General features: G+C 52.9%; 4 protein-coding genes and 1 non-coding gene across 5 annotated transcripts; 1 reads left to right on the top strand and 4 right to left on the bottom strand.

The window, feature by feature from the left end:
- Positions 1–62: 62 nt before the first annotated feature.
- Positions 63–8,636, bottom strand: POLDIP2 (DNA polymerase delta interacting protein 2). Its single transcript, XM_045525388.1, has 11 exons — positions 8,326–8,636; positions 6,883–6,964; positions 5,618–5,715; positions 4,819–4,915; positions 4,579–4,654; positions 4,250–4,357; positions 3,316–3,452; positions 2,515–2,541; positions 2,182–2,307; positions 1,079–1,158; positions 63–534 (listed from the first exon to the last, which is right to left on the bottom strand). Exons 1-11 carry the CDS (start codon positions 8,484–8,486, stop codon positions 420–422), a joined length of 1,107 nt encoding a protein of 368 aa, XP_045381344.1. The 5' UTR covers positions 8,487–8,636; the 3' UTR covers positions 63–419.
- On the top strand, positions 8,618–12,498 carry TMEM199 (transmembrane protein 199). The gene is made up of 6 exons (XM_045525394.1): positions 8,618–8,917; positions 9,951–10,024; positions 10,344–10,433; positions 10,927–10,969; positions 11,177–11,289; positions 11,599–12,498. Exons 1-6 carry the CDS (start codon positions 8,698–8,700, stop codon positions 11,692–11,694), a joined length of 636 nt encoding a protein of 211 aa, XP_045381350.1. The 5' UTR covers positions 8,618–8,697; the 3' UTR covers positions 11,695–12,498.
- A 2,168-nt stretch (positions 12,499–14,666) lies between these two features.
- Positions 14,667–15,633, bottom strand: SEBOX (SEBOX homeobox). Its single transcript, XM_045525395.1, has 3 exons — positions 15,537–15,633; positions 15,212–15,372; positions 14,667–15,047 (listed from the first exon to the last, which is right to left on the bottom strand). The coding sequence occupies exons 1-3, from the start codon at positions 15,631–15,633 to the stop codon at positions 14,667–14,669; spliced, it is 639 nt and encodes a 212-aa protein (XP_045381351.1).
- A 1,312-nt stretch (positions 15,634–16,945) lies between these two features.
- LOC123621419 lies at positions 16,946–17,049 on the bottom strand. The gene has a single exon (XR_006729143.1). It is a non-coding gene; the product is annotated as a small nucleolar RNA U13 (small nucleolar RNA).
- A 19-nt stretch (positions 17,050–17,068) lies between these two features.
- Positions 17,069–19,936, bottom strand: VTN (vitronectin). Its single transcript, XM_045525387.1, has 8 exons — positions 19,722–19,936; positions 19,509–19,628; positions 19,148–19,432; positions 18,929–19,068; positions 18,588–18,744; positions 18,260–18,412; positions 17,501–17,845; positions 17,069–17,264 (listed from the first exon to the last, which is right to left on the bottom strand). The coding sequence occupies exons 1-8, from the start codon at positions 19,783–19,785 to the stop codon at positions 17,152–17,154; spliced, it is 1,377 nt and encodes a 458-aa protein (XP_045381343.1). The 5' UTR covers positions 19,786–19,936; the 3' UTR covers positions 17,069–17,151.
- Positions 19,937–19,989: the final 53 nt, after the last annotated feature.

Raw genomic sequence — 19,989 nt, 5'->3', positions numbered from 1 at the left:
AGCAGCAGAGAGAGCAATCAAGGGGCCCCACTGGATCAGAAAGACAGCCTGCAACTCGGGCAGAAATGGCGAGCGTGGCCAAGCGTGCACAGGTTTATTGACCAAACCTCACATTCCAGACAACTTGTGTGACAGGCCAAGAAGATCCTCCAGGCCTGTGGCAGCTGAACACAGTTCCTTGGTGAAAGGTTTACTGGAACACGGTGTAGGCAGGACTTATGAGGAGGTCAACCTTGGAGGAGTCCTACATGGGTCTTCTGAAGAAAACAGTTACACTAACCCTCCCCCAAAAAAGGACCCCAAAATCAAATTAAGAGAGCCACTGTGGCTCGTGATGAGGGGAGAAGAGTTCTGCAGCAATAGTGGGATGACAGCTGTTCTTTGTGGGGCCAGGCCTGGGCCCTCAGGACCTCAGCGGCCTACCAGTGAAGGCCTGAGGGTGGTGTCTTCTCATCTTTATTGCTTTCCAGGGAGAAGGGAGGGATCCGGACATCAAAGTGGGAGCCATCATGTCTCTCAAAGCGGAACGTGCCCCTGTGGGTCAGAGAAGCTAGTTTAGAGGGAGTCAGGGCTGAGCCCGCCTGAGGATCTGCTTGGGCCCATGCCCTCAGCTCCAGAGCCACAGAGGACGAGGCCGGCCCCGGCTCTCTTCTGTCGAGCTCATGATGTGATGACTGGTCCAGGGACCCAAGAGCCCATCTTGGCCCCACATGAAGAAACAGCTGTCCAGACTCTGACCCTTAGATGCACACTGCATAAGCTACCCAACTATACTTTCAGGTTAAAGAGTGAAATACCAAGGAAATAACCCCAACCACATGAGCAACTCCACAGCATCGAATCACCAGACCTCTGGCCTAAGTCTTCAGTCCACAAATCACAGGGAACTGGGGAAAAGGCAGTAATAAAAAATCAGACAAGCCCCACACAATGAATAGCAGATAAAGCTCCATCTCAGGACATAACTAGGCCCAGTGTTAACTGCCACCTGTGCGCTTGCTATGAGCTCTCGCTTTTTTGCCCAGCAGCCTGTGTCTGTGGAATCAAGTGGCCCCTGCCACAGCACACACTCACTTACCACATGTGCCCACTGGAAGCCTGCAAGGAGACGTGGCTGCTGTACTGGAACGCAGGCTGCTCCTTGGATAACACTGGTTCCTGTAAGGATTCAGGCAAAATGGGTCAGGCCAAGCCTTGGGGACATGTTCCCTGCAACCTGGGGCCACATGCTCTCTGCCAGTTCATCAGGACTGGCTGCCCCTACCCCAGTCACCATGCAGCAGGCGCTGCTACAGCGCCTGCCAGTACCTCTGCCCACAGCGTGGCTATGGGCGTGGCCCCTTCATCCTTACTGGGAAAGAATCTCAGACCGAACGTCTGAGGGCACCACACAAAGACGCTGGACCCAGGAGCTACTCCATAAATACCCTTCACGGCATCCATTCACAAGCACTAAGTGCCAGGCACCGTGGCAGGTACACTGCAAACCTTTGCTGATTTCATTCTCCTAGCCATCATAAGGTAATAGGTGTGCTCATTTTAGCAGTAAGAAACTGAAATTTTGGTTAAATAACTTGCCCAAAGTTATACAATTATAACACATCTGGAATTTGAAGCCAGACTACCTAATTCCAAAGCGCTGGTATTACTTTGCCACCCTGCTTCCCCAAGTCCCTGCTGACTTGGACAAAAGCTTATTGAATGTGGCCTGAGGCACCAGTACCACTTGTGACTTGAGTTCTCAGGAGGCAGTGTGGGGTAGGCAGGGAATGTAAAAGCTCTTCAGGCCCAGCAAAGGGTGTACACGTGTAAAATGAGCCCGAGGCAAGACCATGGGGAGTGGGGGGAGATGCATGCCCCACCTAAAGGCACTCAAATTCAGGTTTTTAAGACATTATGCCAGTCAACAAAAACTACAAAAACTTGGACTGCAGACTCACTAGGCTTTAAATCCAGGCCCTGCCAATACTAGCTGTGGAACCACATGTTAGCATTTAACTTCTCAGTCTCATTCTCTTCATCTGTGAAATGGATTATTGTAGGATCCCTAATCCAAAGCCACCCAATGTGTTCACAGAGTGAGCCTGTCTATAGTCACACTGGAAGAGGAAAGCATGCGCCAAGCCTCTAGGCCTGCTGGACAGGACCAGAAACCGGGCATAGTGGCCCAGGGATGCTTACCCTGCCCACCACCCCTCGGCCTCGCACTGTCTCCAAGGTGCCAGAGAGACTGAATATCCTCCAGTGCCGCTCCCGGAGCTGTACCACGTCACTGTCGAGGTTCTCCAAGCGGATACAGTAGCGCCACTGCAGTGGTGTGGGGGAGACAGTTGTGTTTAAGAAAGAACAGACCTTGGGCCAGCCACCCAGAACTCTGTGCAGAGGGAAAGGCACCAAAGGCTGACCCCCGCACTGCAGAGGCTCCACCCCCGCCAGCAGGTAAGCTCCCTCACCTCCAGCCTGACCCCCAGGCACACCTCCTGAGCTCCCCTCTCCCCTGAGGGAGACACTCACCCAGTAGACATGGGAATTCTGGGCTTCCTGGGGAAAAAAAACAAAGATTTAAGTCCCAGACGGCAAGACCAAGTCTGTTCCAATCAACATCTCTCCAGTGGAGTAGACGTATTCCAGGAAGGTTGCAGAGATAGAATATCTGTGGGATGAGGATGATGACTAAACTGTGGCCCACAAGCTCACAGCGGGGCAGGCTGCACGTCCGTTCCCTTCTTCTCATCCTGTCAGATCACCAGCAGAGCTGGATGCCCAGAAAATCAGCTACAGGGGCTCTGACCTTTCTCACCACCCTCCTCACCAGCCCCGCCTGTCCTCCCCCATTCTCCCCTCGCCCCACTTTCCAGCAATACTTTATGTTGGCCTCCCTGACTACCATGAGGTCCTGGAAGGCAGGGACAGTGCTTCATTTATATTTGCATCCCCAGGACCTAGCTTACAGCCAGGCAAGAAACAACTCAATAAACATTTGACTAATGCACAAAGTGTGAAGGTCAGCCTACAATGATTAAACAAGTATGCGTATATTCTTCATAAACATGGCTCCCTTTGAGCCACAGGGAAGAAGGAAGACTCAGCATGGAGGACTCTTTCCTGGGACTGTGGGTTTCCTTGCTGTAGGTCTTGGTGTCAGCCATTGCCAACAGGCTACTCAACACCACCCAACACATGCAGCTCTTGGGAGCAGAACCACAGGGACAAGATTTAAATTTAGAACCCTTCCTCTCCCAGCAGTCACGTTGGAGACAGCACACAGAAACTGAGGCCTAGCCCTGTGGGAAGGGGCCCAGGCTGGGCACATACCCTCATGCCCATGTAGAAGGGGATGACAGTGACACGGATGTTCTCGGTCGTTTCCCGGTGGACATCAGAGAGCTCTAGCCAGGGATGATTCTTTTCTTGCCAGGCCCGTAGCGTCTCCCGAGCCACAAAAGGGGGTGCTAGGGCAAGAGACAACGGATCAGTCCAGGCCAGAGTGCAGGGCATCATACCCACTCTCCAACTGCCCTTCCTAGAAAACCCTTCCCAGTGGTGGCCCAGGTGAACAGGACACCCACACGTGAAACACAAGTACAGGCTGGAAAAAGGCACAGAAATGCTGCCAAGAATAAGCCCTGAGGAGGCACGAGCAGTGTGATAATCATGAAAAGAGAACTGGTCCAGGAGTTAAGAGCCCTGGTTTCCAGACTCGCTACCAACAACTTTGAGTAACTTCTCATCATCCCTGAGCCTCAGTTTCCATATCTGTAAGGAGATAATAGCCATCCACCTGACAGGCCTAATGGGAGGTTGAAAAGAGATGTGGAAATAGAGCTTTGGAATTATTTCTATGATACTCTCTTTGAAGAAAGGGCCCTTCCATTCCAGCTTCCCTTCTTTTCTTTTTTTTTTTTTGAGACACGGTCTCGCTCTGTTGCCTGGGCCAGAGTGCGATGGCGTCAGCCTAGCTCACAGCAACTTCAAACTCCTGGGCTCAAGTGATCCTCCTGCCTCAGCCTCCCGAGAAGCTAGGACTACAGGCATGCGCCACCATGCTCAGCTAATTTTTTCTATATATATTTTTAGTTGGCCAGATAATTTCTTTCTATTTTTAGTAGAGACGGGATCTCACTCTTACTCAGGCTGGTCTCGAACTCCTGACCTAGAGTGATCCTCCCGCCTTGGCCTCCCAGAGTGCTAGGATTACAAGCGTGAGCCACCACACCCGGCCCCAGCTTTCCTTCTTAAAAGAGATTACCTTTTGTCTGGTCATACAGAAGAAATCTTTCAAAGAGCTCATGTTGGATGGGAACCTGATCAGTGGAGGTGTAGGGGAGGATGTCTTCATGGCTGACATAGTCCAGGCCTGGCACATAGAGGCAAAGACACAGTGAAACTCACACAGGAGAAGAGGGAAATGGGGCTAAAAAGAAACATTTCCTGGCCTTGTCCCAGTGGGGGATAACCCCGGCGCTACACCTCTCAGCATCACAATCCCTCCCAACAGATGACAGGACATCAGGATCCTCTCCCGGAGACACAGTAGACCCCTTCTCGACAGGTACCATGCAGATGCTAACTACTCACCCGGGATGGCATAGAGGGCCCGGCTGTCATCATGGTTGGCCAAGAAGGTCACAGCTTCTGTCTGAGATCTCTGAGACTAAGGCAAGAAGTGAATCAAGGGCTTTCTTGGCCACTGTGCAAGGCCTTGGGGCCCGGGGCTGATGTGGGCTCTGTTGGACTCTTTCCCTCCCTTTGTTCACATGGGGTTACAGGCCTTTTCCATGGAGAGGACCCCCAGGCCCAGCCATCTTGCTTACTTACTATATGTGGGCAGTCACGGGCATCAATCAGCACCTGATAGTAAGTGTGAGTTTTGCCTTTCACCTCCTTAGAGCCGTGGCCGGCAGGGTTCTCTGCTCTGTGGGGTGGGAGGAGAAGGCCAAGATCACCCCGAGGGAAATGGAGGCCGTGCCAGACTCAGCTCCCTACCATCTCCTCACCTACACAGGCTGGTCCCTGATCTGAAGAGGCTTTAGCACTGCTGGGCACCTACTCAGCAACACCCCAGCCCAGCCGCTCCCCAGTCAGGGGCAAACAGTGGCGCATGGAGGACCTATGGTACACAGTCATCATTTGTGTTGCTCTCCAGATGCCTCTTGGAGGAAGGGGGCCAGCTTGAGAAAATCAAATTGTCAGTCCCCAGGGCCCAGACAACCCTCCTTTTCTTACACCCCAGGGGCTATGTGTGACCATTTAATAGAGCTGGATCTTTTAATGTACTCTAGTGATAATGTGAGATTAAGGGAAAGATTCCAACTGAACATCAAGAAATCAAGAAGACTGGTCCCCCAAATGCCCTCTGGGGTATTTATAATGAAAACTGAAAGTAGCTTGGAAGAGCATTCTGGGGGGGGGCCTCAAGGGACTCTCTGGCTTAAGACTGTCCCTGGCACTCAGCACTTTTGTCTCCATGAGTTTCAGTGCCAGAGAAGTACTCTGGAGCTGTTTCCAAGGCCCAGGAGAGTGCTGTCTTCACCCCTGGGACCCCAGTTACATATGTCTGCCACGAGTCAGGCCTCCTCCTGAGGATACTCCAAGGCACAGTGCCAGAGAAACTTACTTTTCTGGAGCTGCAGAAGCTACATCCCGATCATACAGTCGGGCCTGCCAGGGGAACAGGACGACACCTCGGTAGCCAAACACACTATGAAGGAAAAGCTGGGAGAAAAGAGAAGCCTCGGTGAGTCTGCAGTACAGCAATTCCACCCAAGTGAGGCCCAGACCACAAAGCAGCTCCAGAGGATTATCTCCAGCACAAGGTCTTGCCACCTTTTCCCATGAAAAGGTGGCCTTCAACCCAGGCCAACTCTGGAACACTCTTCTTTAGCTGGCTGACTCTACTCATCCTTTAGGTCAAAACTTAGGCGTCAGGAAGCCTTCCCTTTTTTTTTATTTTGAGACAGAGTCTCACTCTATTGCTCAGGCAAGTGCTGTAGTGTCAGCCTAGCTCACAGCAACCTCAAACTCCTGGGCTCAAGCGATCCTCCTGCCTCAGCCTCCCGAGTAGCTGGGACTACAGGCAAGCACCACCACACCCAGCTAATTTTTTCTATTTTTAGTAGAGATGGGGTCTCACTCTTGTTCAGACTGGTCTCAAACTCCTGAGCTCAAGCAATCCTCCTGCCTTGGCCTCCCAGTATGCTAGGATTACAGGAGTGAGCCACCATGCCCGGCCTCAGGAAGCCTTCCTTGACCTCCTCTTCACCTAGCACAATGTAGAGCCATTGACTATTTACATATCATTAATTCTTTCCTAGACTATAAATTCCATGAAGGCAGGAATCATGTCTGCCTTGTTGTCTGATCTAACCCTAATGCACAGTGCCTGGTCCATTGTAGGCATACCAAAAAAACGCTGAATAAACAAAAAGTCTTCCTTACCTACCAGGGGCCTGAATCTATTCCAGTGGACTGAGAACAAAGCTGATATAGAAAAAGAGCCTTACACCCAGAGCTTACCACGTTGTAATCAGTTTTATTATGACAAAGCATCAAAGGTTTACTTCTCTGAAAGCTCCCTCCACTGGCTTCCCACCATCCACTATGTTAAAGGAATCCTAACTCTCAGCAACCTGGCTCTCTCTTCACTATAGTCCAAACGATCCCTGTCCACACTAATTTGGAGAGAACCCCCTGACACATTAAATGTGTTCAAATCTAGGAAAAAAGAAACGCCATCTTTAAAAATTTGTGATTCTGGTCAGGCACCAAGCATCAAAGTGGAATGAATGGAAAACCATACCATTCAGGCCTGTGATGATGTCTGACTCCTTTCAGAAGCAGAACACTCCATGAAAATGAAAGATGACCCAGCCCAATACTCACCTGCCCGGTCTCATATTTTCCATTCTGTTTGGGCACCTCAAACACACCAACTGTCTCCAACACTTTGCCCTCTGGTCGGTTTCTAAGTAGGAAGGAAAAGAATACGCAACTGAAAAGCTGAGAAGGTAATGTTACTTATCCATCAGAATAGGCTCCTAGGATCCTGAGGGACCAGGGCAATGACAGCAGAGAAGGGTTGGGGGGGTAGGGCCAGCTGGAGCAGATAGGGGTCCTGCCAGGCTACCACACTACAGAGCTGCTGCCTCTCCCCCTCCTTGGTAAAAACCTCCCCAGTCTCCCAGTGTTAGATATGACTGCTCCCAGATCACTTTCTTCCTTCTTCACTCAGCATTTCTCATATCATGCCCTCTCACCCTGCTTAAATGTACCCCTTGCCCATTTCTTCCCTAACCCATCCTCCTGACCTCCCACAGCATTTTAACTATCCTGCCCACTTTGCATTTCAGTTGTGCATGTCCATGTCTTATCTCCATTAGAGACTGTAAGTTCCCTGGGAGCAATGTCTGTGCCTGATTAGCCTGTGCTGCCTTTCATAGCCTAGTGTATAAGAGGTGGTCAAAAAATATTTGTCCTGTATTATAATTCCACATCCATCTCCCCCTCTACAATATAGTCCTTATGCTACCCTTGAAGGGCTTAACCAACTCTAGATTTCTTCCTGTACTCCCCTACATTGTACCTAGGAGTCTCTCAGTATAGTTTTTGTTAAGATTTACATCCACTCTCACAGGGGTCTTAAATTGCAAGTAGCTATCATCTCTCCCCAGTATCAGTGTCTAATCTCGGCCACTAAAAGGTCAGCTCTGTCAGTTCTCTCTCCGAACAGGACTTCTCTCTCTATGGGCCCTTCAAAGAAAAGTTATTTTTACTGTTTTGGAGATCTGAACTTCATGCTGCCTCCCACGGATCCACAGGCCCCAATTTGATCTGCTTGTCCCATGCAGAGAGACACTGTTCACAGCTTCGAATCCCCTTCCCGGAGTCACATAAAGAAAACCGGTCTCCCCAAGGTCACAATGAAACCTGGGACCCATGAGCACCCACATTCAAGAGTGTTGTTTCCCATCTTTAGCATCTTTCTGAGGGAGGCTTTGAGTCAAAAGGGCTCGTGTTGAATTAAAAGACTGTGCACTGACAGCGGTGCTGGGGACCCCAGCCAGGGAGGTAGGATTTGCTCGGAGAGGATTACTAGAGCCCCTCAGTGCCAGTCCTGCACAGCCAGGGCTCTAGGCCGCGTTCCCTTCCCTGCTCCTGGCACACGTCCCAGGCAGCGCAGGTCGGCTCCCTTCTCGGGCGGGACCCTCTCTCGCGTCTAACTCCAGTCACCCTCAGCCGGCCCAGCCTCCTGGCCTCCTCATTGGCCGGGAACACGCTCCCTGGGCTCCAGGCCCAGCGCCCGCACCCCCTCACTCCGTCCCTCACCGGGACGAGAGGTGCCTCCGCGTCGTCGTGGTCACCGCTGGCGGGAAGGCCCCGGCTCCACCCGCTGCACAGAGTGGCCTCAGCCCCCGGGCCCCGGCCCATGACCGGGACCACCAGCGGCTGCCCACGGCCAGGGCCCGCCGGGCTGCACAGCCAGCCATGTCCCGCCCGAGCGCCTGCTCGGCTGCTGACACACGGCCAGACCCGCGGCCGGGCGGCGTTCCGCCGCCGCCCCACACTGCCCCGCGCCGCGTCCCCGCCCCCTTGGCTCGCTGCCCAGCCTCGCCCCGCCCCGTGAGCGCCTAGCTACTTCCGGCGCACCGCGGGCGGAAGGCACGATTCCGAGTCACCTGACCGTGGAGTGGGCTAGATATGGCGTCTTCTTTGGTAGCGGGCGAGCGACTGGTACGCGCTTTGGGCCCGGGCGGGGAGCTGGAGCCAGAGCAGCTCCCCCGAAAGTTGCGGGCCGAGCTTGAGGCTGCGCTGGGAAAGAATCACGCGGGAGGTGACAGCTCCAGCAGCTGCAGCGGCCCCCAACGTTTGGTTTCCTTCCGTCTGATCCGGGATCTACATCAGCACCTGAGAGAAAGGGGTGAGCCCCAATCTCCAGTGCGGGATCGCCTTTTGTTTCCAGATCTACTCCCTCCTGAAGTCTTTTTCCGTCACTCTCCTCCCGCGGAGCACTCATCTAGCCAACCCAGGAGCTCCTTCATAAACTCTAGGCCTCCCGCTCCCTTCTTAACTCCCATTGGAATTTCTGTTGGGTGACAAATTTTACTTAATGCTGTTTCTGCTCTCTGGAGAGCCTCGTCTTCACTTTCAGACACATCTAGGCCCACCTGACCCTTCAGGAAGCCCAGGTTCTAACTCAGTACCGTCGAACAGGTTCAGTTTCTTCCTTTTTTGTCACATTAGGAACCAACTTAGCATAGTGAACTTGACGTTTTGGGAATCTGGATTTCTTTCTATCTCAAGAGCAAGAGTGGTGAAATCTAATATCTTTTTCTTCTTCTTTTTTTTTTTTTTTTTTTTGAGATAGGATGACAAAAGCTGCGTTGAAAGATCTGGACTGGGAGTAGCATCTGAGTTCTAGTCCTAGCTCTATCACTAACTCCCCTTGAAGGAGTCATTTGTCCTCCATGGGTCTCAGTTCCCTTATCTGCAAAGGGAAGGCACAGGACAAACTGCATGTAAGGTCTTTTGCCAGAATTAACATAGCCTAGCCAGAAGTACAAAGGGTAGACTACTCAACTGTTAGAACTAAAAGGATGTTGGAAAGAGATCACCTAGTATAGTGTCCCCTGGGTATTTAACATCACTATGACCTAAACCTATTTAGGGCCGCACTCTTGTGGCCACAGACATGATCTAATCCAAAGGCAAATGTAAATGGTTTGTGTGTTGTAACATGGGAAGGATAATTGAGAGCTGATAGCTAAAGTCATCTGTACAGCACTAAGAGATACTTATGTGGAATTATCTTAAATCCTTCCCCATTGAAAATGATCCTAGGGATGGACTGATACAGAGATGCCTATGTTTTATTTAGGTAGAAAGAAGGGCTAGACCTTTCTCTGATCTCAGCTCTATGCATCACTACGTTTGTGGAAACTTTTTCTTCTCAGATTCCACACTATACCTTCATGAGCTCCTGGAAGGCAGTGAAATCTATCTCCCAGAGGTTGTGAAGCCTCCCCGGGTATGTAAGGGATATATTTGTGAGGGGGGTAGTGGCTGAGTTGGGCTTATTCATAATACATGGAACGTATGAATTAGCTTTTGGACTTGAAAAATTTGTCTTTTAAATCTTTGGGATCTAGAATGGGAGAACCAGATACTGTCCTCCCTATTGGAGAGCCTGGGAAACTGAAATACAAAATGACCGTTTCTAAGGCAGTGTATAAAGGGTATGTGGATCTCCTGGCACCCTTAGCAGTGCTTTCCCACTGGAACCAGTGATTGTGACCTACTTTCTAGCAAGCTGGGAATTTCACTCTCATTTGATTTTTCTGCTTCAGAACCCAGAGCTAGTTGCCCGGCTGGAGAAGATTAAGATACAGCTGGCCAATGAGGAATATAAGCGGATCACCCGCAATGTCACCTGTCAAGTAAGTGCCTTGAATACATGGATTGAGTAGCCCCTGAAAGCAGGGCCCTGCACTGGAAAGAGGTACAGAGGATAGAAACAACATGAAAACTTGGACTATATACTATGCAGAGACCATAGGCACTCAATGTTGCATACAAACTAAGTACAGTTCCCAGCTCATTCACTGAGACTCTGGGCTGAGATGATGACCAATTCTTAAATCGTAGAAGTAGGGATGAGCCTTGGAGCCTTTTTCTGTCAGGGCTCCTGGCTATTCTCTGGCATGCTTCTGCCCTGCGGCAGGAGAGGAGTAGATGGGTACTGGGAATCTATGTTCTCTTTCTGAAATGCTTGCTCTGTGGTTCAGTAAAAGTCAAACTGATCCTAAGCAAAAGAATCCATGGAGAAGGCAGAGTTAATATGTTGGGAAGTAGAGAGGGCTAAGTCCAGACTGTAAAATGGGTGCTTTCTAGGCTGCTTCCAATCTGAGATCTGCTTTTTCTTTTTCCCAGGATTCAAGACATGGTGGGACTCTCAGTGACCTGGGAAAGCAAGGTGAGGTACTAGGAAACCAGGCTCCTAACGCCTCTTCCTGGGGTGGATTGTGGCACTCCTTCCCACCCAGTGCTCGGGGTCTAAGGCTGAGCTCTTCTGGCTTGCTGTTTGAAGGAAACCCAGTTGATGGGGGAGGCAGCCATGAGATAAGAAGGCCTCCTGGAGAATACTGATCTAAAGGTTTCTTTTCTGGGCTCCTCCCCTAAGTGAGATCAGTGAAGGCCCTGGTGATCACCATCTTCAACTTCATTGTCACGGTGGCAGCTGCCTTTGTCTGCACTTACCTTGGAAGCCAGTATATCTTCACAGAAATGGCCCCGGTGAGTAGGCACTGGACAGGACAAAGTCCCCCAGGTAGGAGTATTCATGGGTAAAGGAGGATGAATGCGAATGTGCCTTGCACAGGTTACGTATTGAACAGATATTTATGCCATAAACAAGGGGGGCATTTGAGCTTTCCAGCAGTTGTGGGGGTGTGTAATAACCCCAAGAAAAGCCAGACCCTCTTTTCTTCTCCTCCCCCAACTTAGGGCCTGGGTTGGGGGGCTCTCCATCCTCATTAAAGGTGCTGGGGGCTGCAGAGCTGATGTTAGCGTACATCCCCTAAGCCTGGTTCTCCCCCTTCGCAGCGGGTGCTGGCTGCATTGATCGTCGCCTCAGTGGTGGGTCTGGCCGAGCTGTTTGTCATGGTGCAGGCAATGGAAGGCGAGTTGGGAGAGCTGTAACTGGTGCTTCATCATCAAAGTCTGGAGAAGGCTTGAGGGCTTCAGGCTCCCAACTGACTCTTAGTCAATCCCTCAGTCTGTTTATACTGAGCTACAGTTAGTCAGAGGCCACCTGGCGTTCTTATGGTAGAGAGCCCCATCTGTGAATTTCCAGAGGGAGAAGTGGAGGAGATTCAGACAACAACACATCTTTAAAACTAAAAGGATTGGTCTATCAGTACCTTCTCCTGAACCTGGTGCCCATCTGCCTTCTCCATTCCCTTCTGGGCACTGCTTGGACTGGGGTTTTTCCATCACAAGTAAATGGAATCCAGGCCTTCCCAGAAGTAGACCACACTGCCTTGAACTTGTCCAAGTGCACAAATCAGTCACCATCTTTTTCCATACATTTTTGGTCCAGACCTGTAATTGAGATCTAAAGCCTCCAAGAAAGCAGAAAGGATCCCCTTTCTCCAGTTTATGTGGGAAGAGGAAGTGATCAGAGGAGAGACATCAAATAAGAGAAAGATAGGTTGGTATAGGATAGTGGAAATGGAAACAAGGCAGCTAACTTTTTGGAAAAAGAAATGATATTAGGCCCTTTTTCCAGAAGATAAAACCTTAGACTGAGAAAGATCCAATGACCAGTTGTGGTCTTTCCTCTGTTAAATGGAGCCAAAGACTCCTGTGTTGTCCTGAAGTCTCTGTAATGTTTAACTTCTGAGAACTTAGGTTAATGGTGTGATGATAGAATCCGTACAATGCACGGTACAATGTAAAAGGGTGTATCTGCCTTATTTATTCAATAAATATGTATTCAGTGTATTTTTATTTTAAATCCTGTGACAAACAACACAAAACACACAGATTTCTATAGTTCTGATAATTATTCAGGGTCTGCTCCTAATGGTAGACTCTGTCTTTCTGTTTGTTGACTATATACATTCCTGTACTTTGTATTTTTTTCCCAAAGCACTTTTCTGTTCTTATAAATTTTATACTCATGAACTTAGTAGACATTTCCTCTGCAATGTTTGCCAGTTTCTGTTAGTTGGGAAAAGGTGTCAGCCATGAGAAGAAAAGGTAGGTGGCGGTTTACAGTGTTCTAGTAACCTGAACTATTTCAGATTGAGTTAAAAAGCTACACTGAATAAAGCTGTGTGGAAATTCACAGCTGTACTTACCTGTGTCTGCACCCTGTGGGCCAGGGTGCCATATATCCTTAAGCTTCCACATCCCTCAGGTACCTGGATTTAGGTTGGAAGACTTCCAAACATTAGGTAAAAAGCAGGCCTCCTCAAACAGACTCTGATCCCAGGACATCTCACAGTGAAATTGGGGTCATTCCCTCCCACTCACCATTTGTTAGGATGGGGTCTCCACCAGATCCCAACCCCCTGCTCGCAAGCCAACAGACTTCTGTGGTGCTGAGCACTTACTGAAAGCTGCTGTGTGGGCCAGGCACTGTGCTAGCTTCTGGGGGTAGGTAAAATACCCAGTTCCTGCCTAGCGAGCAATTAGGAGGGAACGGCCGCTGTGCAATGTGGGTTTTGGCTGCAAGGCCAGAGTTAGAGACAGGAACCAAGCAGCCTATCCTCCAGTTCTCAGCGCAGAGAAGGGCGCCTTCCCTTCTCTCAGCCACTTCCTCTCACCATACTGTTCTTTCTCTGGTGTACTCTGGATCCAGGGAGTGCTTGCCAGGAGCTCAGAGGAACAAGTTTGGGGCCTTCCCAGTTTCTCATGGCTTCCAGTATAGAGAGGGAACTAGCATTTATTGAGTCACACACGATGTGAAGCCCTTTCCCTACATTATTTCTTATTCCCGAAACAGGAAACAAGTTTCATCCCTACTTTTCAGGCACATAGAGTTTCAGAGTTGCCATGGTTACACAGCAGCATCGGGGTTTGAATCCACTGCAGACTGATTGCAAACTCTATGCTTTTGTCTCGGAAGCAGAGCAACCCCAGAAGTGGAGACAACTAGAATGTCCTGGAATCAATGGGACGGGGAGCAGGGGGTGCCAGCAGAGGCTCCCATCTCTCCAGGGTCTGTCAGTCAGATCCCTAAGCCCTTCGATTAACTATCCCTCTAATCCTAGCAGAAGCCTGGGTAATACCTCCCACCGAGAATCTGTGTGGAACCTGGCCCTGTTTAGGGATTAGGTGATGGAGATAAATTTCCAAGGCAAACGACCCACGGCCCCATTCATTCGCAGCACAAAACAATCCAGATTAAGGTGCAGAGTTTGGGTTTTATTTGGAGATTAGTTGGTATTAGAGATGACAGTGATACCAAAACCCAGTCAATGCTGCTGTGCCCCGCTCCACCCCAAATCTGTCAGGTTGTTTCCAGAGCCCTACGTCAGAGGGCAGCCAATCTGATCTTTGTGAAAATTAAATCAACATAAGCCCTGGGCTCTTATTCTTACTTTATTACTTTAATAGCACTCCCTCTTCAGATCCATAGTTCTGATTAATTTGTCCAGGTGGTAGGAAGTCAGGAGAGGGGCCCTGAACCAAGAAAGGGTGGGTCTCCAGCAGCCTAGATTAGGAGCGGCACTCTCCTCTCCCAGCTCACTTAACAGTTAGCTAACGGCCTGAAGGGCCCTCAAGAGGCTGCCCCTTCCGAGGGAGGAGGTTGTCAGCTATCCGTGAGAAGAACTGGGGACCAGGCCTAGCAGATGAGGTGGAAAACATGGCCTCCTACCTCAACCTTCTGAAGGTACCTCTTGCTGAGACGATGGGCTGTGCCCAAGAGGGGCCAGGGTGCAGGGCAGCAGGAGCCAGGCCCCAGTCTCTGCATAGGGCTTGCACCTGGGCTGGCATGGAGGGCAGTGGAAGGGTGGGATCCCTGAGCTAAACTCCCTTCCCGTGGGAGAACTCCCTGCGTAAGAGGAGAGGGCAGGGGATCCCCTTCTGATGTGTTCAGTCCTAGGAGGGGAAGGATGGGCTACAGGAGCCAGAGGAGGGGTTTTGCAAGTTCTGGACCTAGATTAGGAGTGGTCCACATTGGTGACAATGGCCGAGGCATAGATGAGGTCAGACAGGCTGCCCAGTGAGGTCTGGGGAGTAGCTCGCTCCAAGGAAGGGTGGACCCCTAAAGCCTCAGCCGTTCCCCATGGGGCTGTGACTTTAGCCACCACCCAGCCTTGCCCTGGAGCCAAGCTAGGAGCAGGACAAGAAGCATGTCGACACACTGAGGCAGGCTGAGATGTGCCAGGGGAGGGTGGCGGCTGCCCCAGCGCTCGGGGCTCCCAGGGCTGCTGGAGGGTGTCTGGAAGAGAACAGGAGCCCTGAGGGGGTTCGGGCCTGGGGCTTAGACCTCCTGGCTTCCTGTTCTTGATTCGCTTGGCACGGCGGTTCTGGAACCACACCTGCTAGGGAAGGAGAAGGGGTCTGTTCTGGTTCCGGCACCCCCTCCACCCTGGGGCACGGAAAATAGAACCTAAAGACAGGTTACCCAGAGAGAAGGAGCTGTCACACCCAGAAGCTGGCTGTCTGAGGGTACCCCTACCCGGAGAGGGGTGTCACAGCTCACCTGTATCTTGGCCTCAGGAAGGCGGGTGACCTGGGCCAGGCGCTCACGGGTGCCGATGTCGGGGTAGGCCCGTGCTGCAAACGCCCGCTCCAGCTCCAGCAGCTGCCCTCTGCTGAAAGTGGTCCGCTTTCTCCGGTGGGGACCCAACCCACTGGCTCGGCCTGCAGGCCGGGCTAGGGGTCAAGCCAGGACTCCCTACAACAGCCTCCCCCCAAGCCTCAAAGCCCTCCACCAACCATGAAGCCCCTACTCCCAGACCTTTTCCACCTTCCCCACCCACCTGCCGCACATCCTCACCCTTCCCACCCTTTGCCCGTCAGGTCACCTGCTGGGGACGCATCCACAGGGCTGGCCATGGAGCTGGCAGAGGGTGAGGAGCCAGAGGGCCATGCCAGGGCTGTGCCCACACCAGACCTCTCCATGTGGGGTTTATCCTGCTCAGGGTGTCTGGCCCTGCCTCAGAAGGGGAGAGGTTTAGAGTCCAGCTCAAGAAGGGTAGAGAAGTCCTGGGGGAAGGAGGGGAGGCCAGGGGCAGGCTTGGGGCTTGTGGAGGTATGAGCAGGGCGAGTTTTGTGGCCCCTGCCCCTCCAGGGCTTCACGAAAGAAGCTGGTCCCAGCCTCCCTCCTCAAACCTCAAACTCTGGCAGTCTGTACCTGAAATCCTGCACGTCATGAAAATCCCCCCAGGGCTCCTTCCAGGAAGCCAAAGAGAACCATGTCCCCAATGCTCCCAGGGTGTCAGCTGCGCCTCCTGGAGCCCTTAGTGCCCTGGTCCTGACTGTCTTCAGGGGAGAGTGGGTGGCGTCCTATCCCACAGCTGAGGACTGGGCTAGTGAAGCTGCGCAGGATGAGGATAGAGTGACAGTGGGAGGAGCGGGAGCCACCTGCTCTCTGCAGGGCTGGGAACAGATGTGACCACCAGATCACCCTGGAGTCTGCTTTAGAGCTGTGTCTGTGTCTAACCCCCTCTCGCTCTGGACCCTTGAGAGCCCAGATGGGCTTCCTGGAGTCCAGAAGCCAGGAACCAGAGAAGGCTCCACAGGTGCGACTGAAGATTTTAAGAAAAATGTTTATTTTTACAATATTCTCTTTCTTGGAGGTCTTCTAGGCCACTTTTCTTTTTTTTTTTTTTTTATTATTATATTTAGTCCTAGTCCTGAACCCAACTAGGCCACTTTTCTAAGAGAAGAGGATACATTTGAATTTCCTTTCAGTTCCTGCCTTTCCCTATGTCTTCTGACTTCACTGTCCCCCACCCCAGACCCTAGGCAGGGGCCTCAAAGAAAGGCCCACCCTAGAGGTGGGTTGTGGGGGCACAGTCACCGGTTCCCCAGGTGCTTAGGAGCCTGAACTAACTGGATTTCAGACTCAGGATGGGCAAAAAGCTGGGATAGGACCCACCACCTCTTGCTCTTTCTCTACCCTCTACCCTAGTCAACTCCAAGGGGCAAAGCAAGCAGCACCCAGGGAGGTAACTTCTGTCATCATCGGAGGGGCTCAAATGCTTGCTTAGCTGCTGATGGGTTGTTGGGGGCTACTTGGATCAGGAGGAAGGGCAGCTCTCATGAAGTCCTCCTGGCCATAGGGCCTGACCCAACACGGGCTGAATACAGTGGGGCTCTCCTGTGCCACACTGACCTATCTGGACAGCCCAGCTCCCCCTGCTCCACCCACGCAGGAATCTGTCCACCCCAATCAGGACAGTAGTCTTTTTTTTTTTCTTTTTCTTTTTCACATCAGATGGGTAATGAGCCAATGTCCTAACAAGGCTGGAGGGAGGCACATCTCACACATGAGCGTGAAAACCCAATCATCACCCTTATGAACTACAAAAAGATCAGGACAGTAGTCTTCAACTGTGGGCCAAGGGACCTTTATTGTGCTGGGAGAAAGAAGTTGAAGGGGAAGCTATGGAGGGCCCAACTGGGTGGGCTCGACTCCTACACGTGGCCAGGAGCTGGGCAGCCCAGCCAGTAGTGGGCAATGGAGCGTGGGTAGGGAGGCTTCACAGTGTCCACTCGCCGCGTGCGAAGGTTGACTCGGTAGTACTTGTCTGGAAGAGAGGACAGGAGAAGGTGTATAAGACCCAGCCTGGCCCTGCCCACTCCTGCCTGCAGGAAAAACACCTGGGTCTCGCCCAGAAGGGAAAGTGAACATCCATGACACAGCTATGGACTCCTGGCCTGGCCTTCTGGAGTCACCAAACACAGGCTGTGTTTAGCCTGTGGGGACCAGGGACAGCAGAGAAGTCCCAGGCTAGACCAGCTTCAGGCTGGCAGGGGCTCCCACCTCCAGAGAAGAAGAAGACGCTCTGGATGGGCTCGCAGGTGGCGGGCACGAGCCAGTCCATCTCGTGGTCGTCATAGTAGGAGGTGCCCGGCCCGGTCTCCTCACTGGAGAACCAGGACATCAGGGCTGAACGGGACGCCCGGCGGGAGTTCTGGCCGCGGCCACGACTGCGGCTGCGGTGTGAACCATAGCGTTTGCGGCTGCGACGCCGAGCCTTTTGTTTCTTGGCCCAGGAGGAGCGGGGTGCTGAGCCTGAGATATAGATGTGGCCAGCCATGGCCGCGTCCACTCGCCCAGGCACACCATGCCAGTCCCGGCTGATGAACTGGGGTTGTCTGGTACCACCTGTGACAGGGAAGGGGTTAATGGGGGGCGTTGAGGGCCCGCACCCTGGCTCCTCCAGTGGAGCCTTTAGAGTTCATCGATTGCACCTAGCATCCAGGCCTCTGACTCCCTGTCCAGTGCTCTTTCCCCTGCGCTCCCTCCACCATATCCCTGGTGTCCCCACCCCACCCCCCAGGCCTCCCCTGACCCCTTAGGCACTGTCCTTCCCTCTGTTAGCTGTACCCTTGGCTGTGCTAGACAAAGTCCAGGGTGTGGGGTCCAGGTGGAGCCCAGCCTCCCCCAAAGGTCAACAGAAGCAAAGTCTGGCCTGAGCAAACAGCACTTGATCGATAGCGCCACAATCACAGCCCCCTCCAGCCAGCCCAGGCCTACCCCTACCGGGGGCATTCCAGGCCTCTTGCCCTCCCTCCATACCCAAGGGTCTGCCCCAGAAGAGAAGCTCAAAGATGTCCTCCCAGCTGTCCCGCTGCAACAGGGCAAAGTGCTGAAACACAGCCGACAGGGAGCTGCCTTCACACTCCTCCTGGCTGGGCTGGTGCTGGAACTGGTACTCCCAGTACTGGTTCCCTGGGGAGCAGGGCGGCGGGCATCAGGGGGGGCGGCCTGAGCGAGGCTGGAGAGCCCAGAGGCTGTCGGGGTGAGGAGCTCCCTGGCACGGGGGTGGACACACACTGAGGCCTGTCCCCAGTGAGGTGTGGAAGGAAACCAAGACTGCCCATCCTCCCGCCTACCCCCCGAGTACCCTTGAAGAAGTAGACCCGCTCCCGGCCACTGTAGCTATGCGCAGGGAGGGCCAGGGCTGCATCTACGTTGTCCGGGATGCCACTGAAGCCTTCAGAAATGTTTCGGGGAAAATCAGGGTCCAGGACACCATCCTCAAAGCGCCAGTACTGACTACCCTAAGAGGCAGGGAAGGTGAAAAGGGCCATGGAGACAGCTGGCTGGGCACAGAGGCAGAGTCCCCGGCCAGATACTGCAAGGCCCCAGCTCCAGCTTTCATGTCCACCCTGGCCCTGGGAACAACAGCCTCAAACCTTCCCTCGATGCCCCCCTGCCCTGCCCCACAGCCCCTGGGCCTGGCACCTTGAAGAGGTAGGTCTTCCCCTGGCAGTTGATGCGGGTGAAGGCGGCATCGATAGGGCCCTCGATGCCCCAGACGTCTCGGATGAGCTTGGGATACCCAGGTCTCACCGCCGTTTCATTGAGCTCATAGCAGTACTGCCCTAGAGTGGGGGAGGCTGTGTGAGGGAGGGGACGCGCCTAGGGCAGACCTCCACCCTCAAGACCTGCCCCTGCAGTCACCTCGGAAGGCAAACAGGGAACCATTCTTGAGGTCGGTGAAGGCGTCAAAGGGCTTCCCACTGCACACCTCCTCCTCTCCTGGGGACTCAGAGGTCCCTGGATCAAGGGTCTCAGGCCTTGAGGTCTCCTCCTCAGGCCTGGGGGCCTCTTCTTCAGGGTTCAGAACAGGTATCTGCTCAGGGGTCCCCTCAGGCTGTGCCTGGCCGCTGGAGTTGTCTTTGGTCTCAGCGTACTCATAGTCCCGGTACTCATCTTCCGGCAGAGTGAACACATCCCCACGAGTCACTGCAGACAGACAGGTGATGATGAGTCTCCAGCCGCAAAGGGACCCCAGGGCCACCCACCTGGGCTCTGAACATACCTTGGGGCTTGCACTCAGCCACATAGTCGGCGCAGCAGCTCTGGTAGTAAGAGCAGAGCTCATCACACTGACACTTCTTGTCGGAGTTGAAGCCCTCAGTGCAGCGGCCCTTGCATGACTCTATGAGGAAGGGGTGTCAGTTGGCACAGCCAAGCCTGGGCCACCCTCACTCACCCTACAGTGTCCCCGATGGCCACCAACACCCTCCCGCACCTTGGTCAGCCAGAACAACCCATCCCAGCAGGGCCAGCATGAGAAGGGGCCCGGGAGGTGCCATGGTGGGTCCTCTAGCTGAGTGCCTGGCAAGCTGGGCTCTGGCTCCCTGAGGTCTCTCCTCTGCTGCCTGAGGCAGGGAGGGAGGGAGGGCGGGGCGGAGGCAGGGCGGGAACTAGAGAAGAGGAGGTGCCTTTCTGCTGCTGTGTTTGCTCAATCCCCAGCCCATCCCCCAGTTCGCACACTCCAGAGGCTGCTGCTGCAAAGG

This window comes from Lemur catta, chromosome 15 (genome assembly GCF_020740605.2).
Source record: "Lemur catta isolate mLemCat1 chromosome 15, mLemCat1.pri, whole genome shotgun sequence".
NCBI lineage: Eukaryota > Metazoa > Chordata > Mammalia > Primates > Lemuridae > Lemur > Lemur catta.
The sequence above is the reverse complement of the archived record's forward strand: the minus strand, read 5'-3'. Positions and strand labels throughout refer to the sequence as shown.

Excerpts from the sequence above, each read along its gene's own strand:
- POLDIP2 (XM_045525388.1), bottom strand. The coding sequence starts at position 8,486 with ATGGCTGGCTGTGCAGCCCGGCGGGCCCTGGCCGTGGGCAGCCGCTGG. Across the intron at positions 4,655-4,818 it reads CCCGTGACTGCCCACATATA|TCTCAGAGATCTCAGACAGA; the intron begins GTAAGTAAGCAA and ends TTCTTGCCTTAG. Across the intron at positions 4,358-4,578 it reads GGCCCTCTATGCCATCCCGG|GCCTGGACTATGTCAGCCAT; the intron begins GTGAGTAGTTAG and ends TCTATGTGCCAG.
- TMEM199 (XM_045525394.1), top strand. The coding sequence starts at position 8,698 with ATGGCGTCTTCTTTGGTAGCGGGCGAGCGACTGGTACGCGCTTTGGGC. Across the intron at positions 10,025-10,343 it reads AGGTTGTGAAGCCTCCCCGG|AACCCAGAGCTAGTTGCCCG; the intron begins GTATGTAAGGGA and ends TTTCTGCTTCAG. Across the intron at positions 11,290-11,598 it reads TCTTCACAGAAATGGCCCCG|CGGGTGCTGGCTGCATTGAT; the intron begins GTGAGTAGGCAC and ends CCCCCTTCGCAG.
- SEBOX (XM_045525395.1), bottom strand. The coding sequence starts at position 15,633 with ATGGAGAGGTCTGGTGTGGGCACAGCCCTGGCATGGCCCTCTGGCTCC. Across the intron at positions 15,373-15,536 it reads TGTGGATGCGTCCCCAGCAG|GCCGAGCCAGTGGGTTGGGT; the intron begins GTGACCTGACGG and ends CCCGGCCTGCAG. Across the intron at positions 15,048-15,211 it reads TTCCTGAGGCCAAGATACAG|GTGTGGTTCCAGAACCGCCG; the intron begins GTGAGCTGTGAC and ends CTTCCCTAGCAG.
- VTN (XM_045525387.1), bottom strand. The coding sequence starts at position 19,785 with ATGGCACCTCCCGGGCCCCTTCTCATGCTGGCCCTGCTGGGATGGGTT. Across the intron at positions 19,629-19,721 it reads GGTTGTTCTGGCTGACCAAG|AGTCATGCAAGGGCCGCTGC; the intron begins GTGCGGGAGGGT and ends CCTTCCTCATAG. Across the intron at positions 18,745-18,928 it reads GGAAGACCTACCTCTTCAAG|GGTAGTCAGTACTGGCGCTT; the intron begins GTGCCAGGCCCA and ends CCTGCCTCTTAG.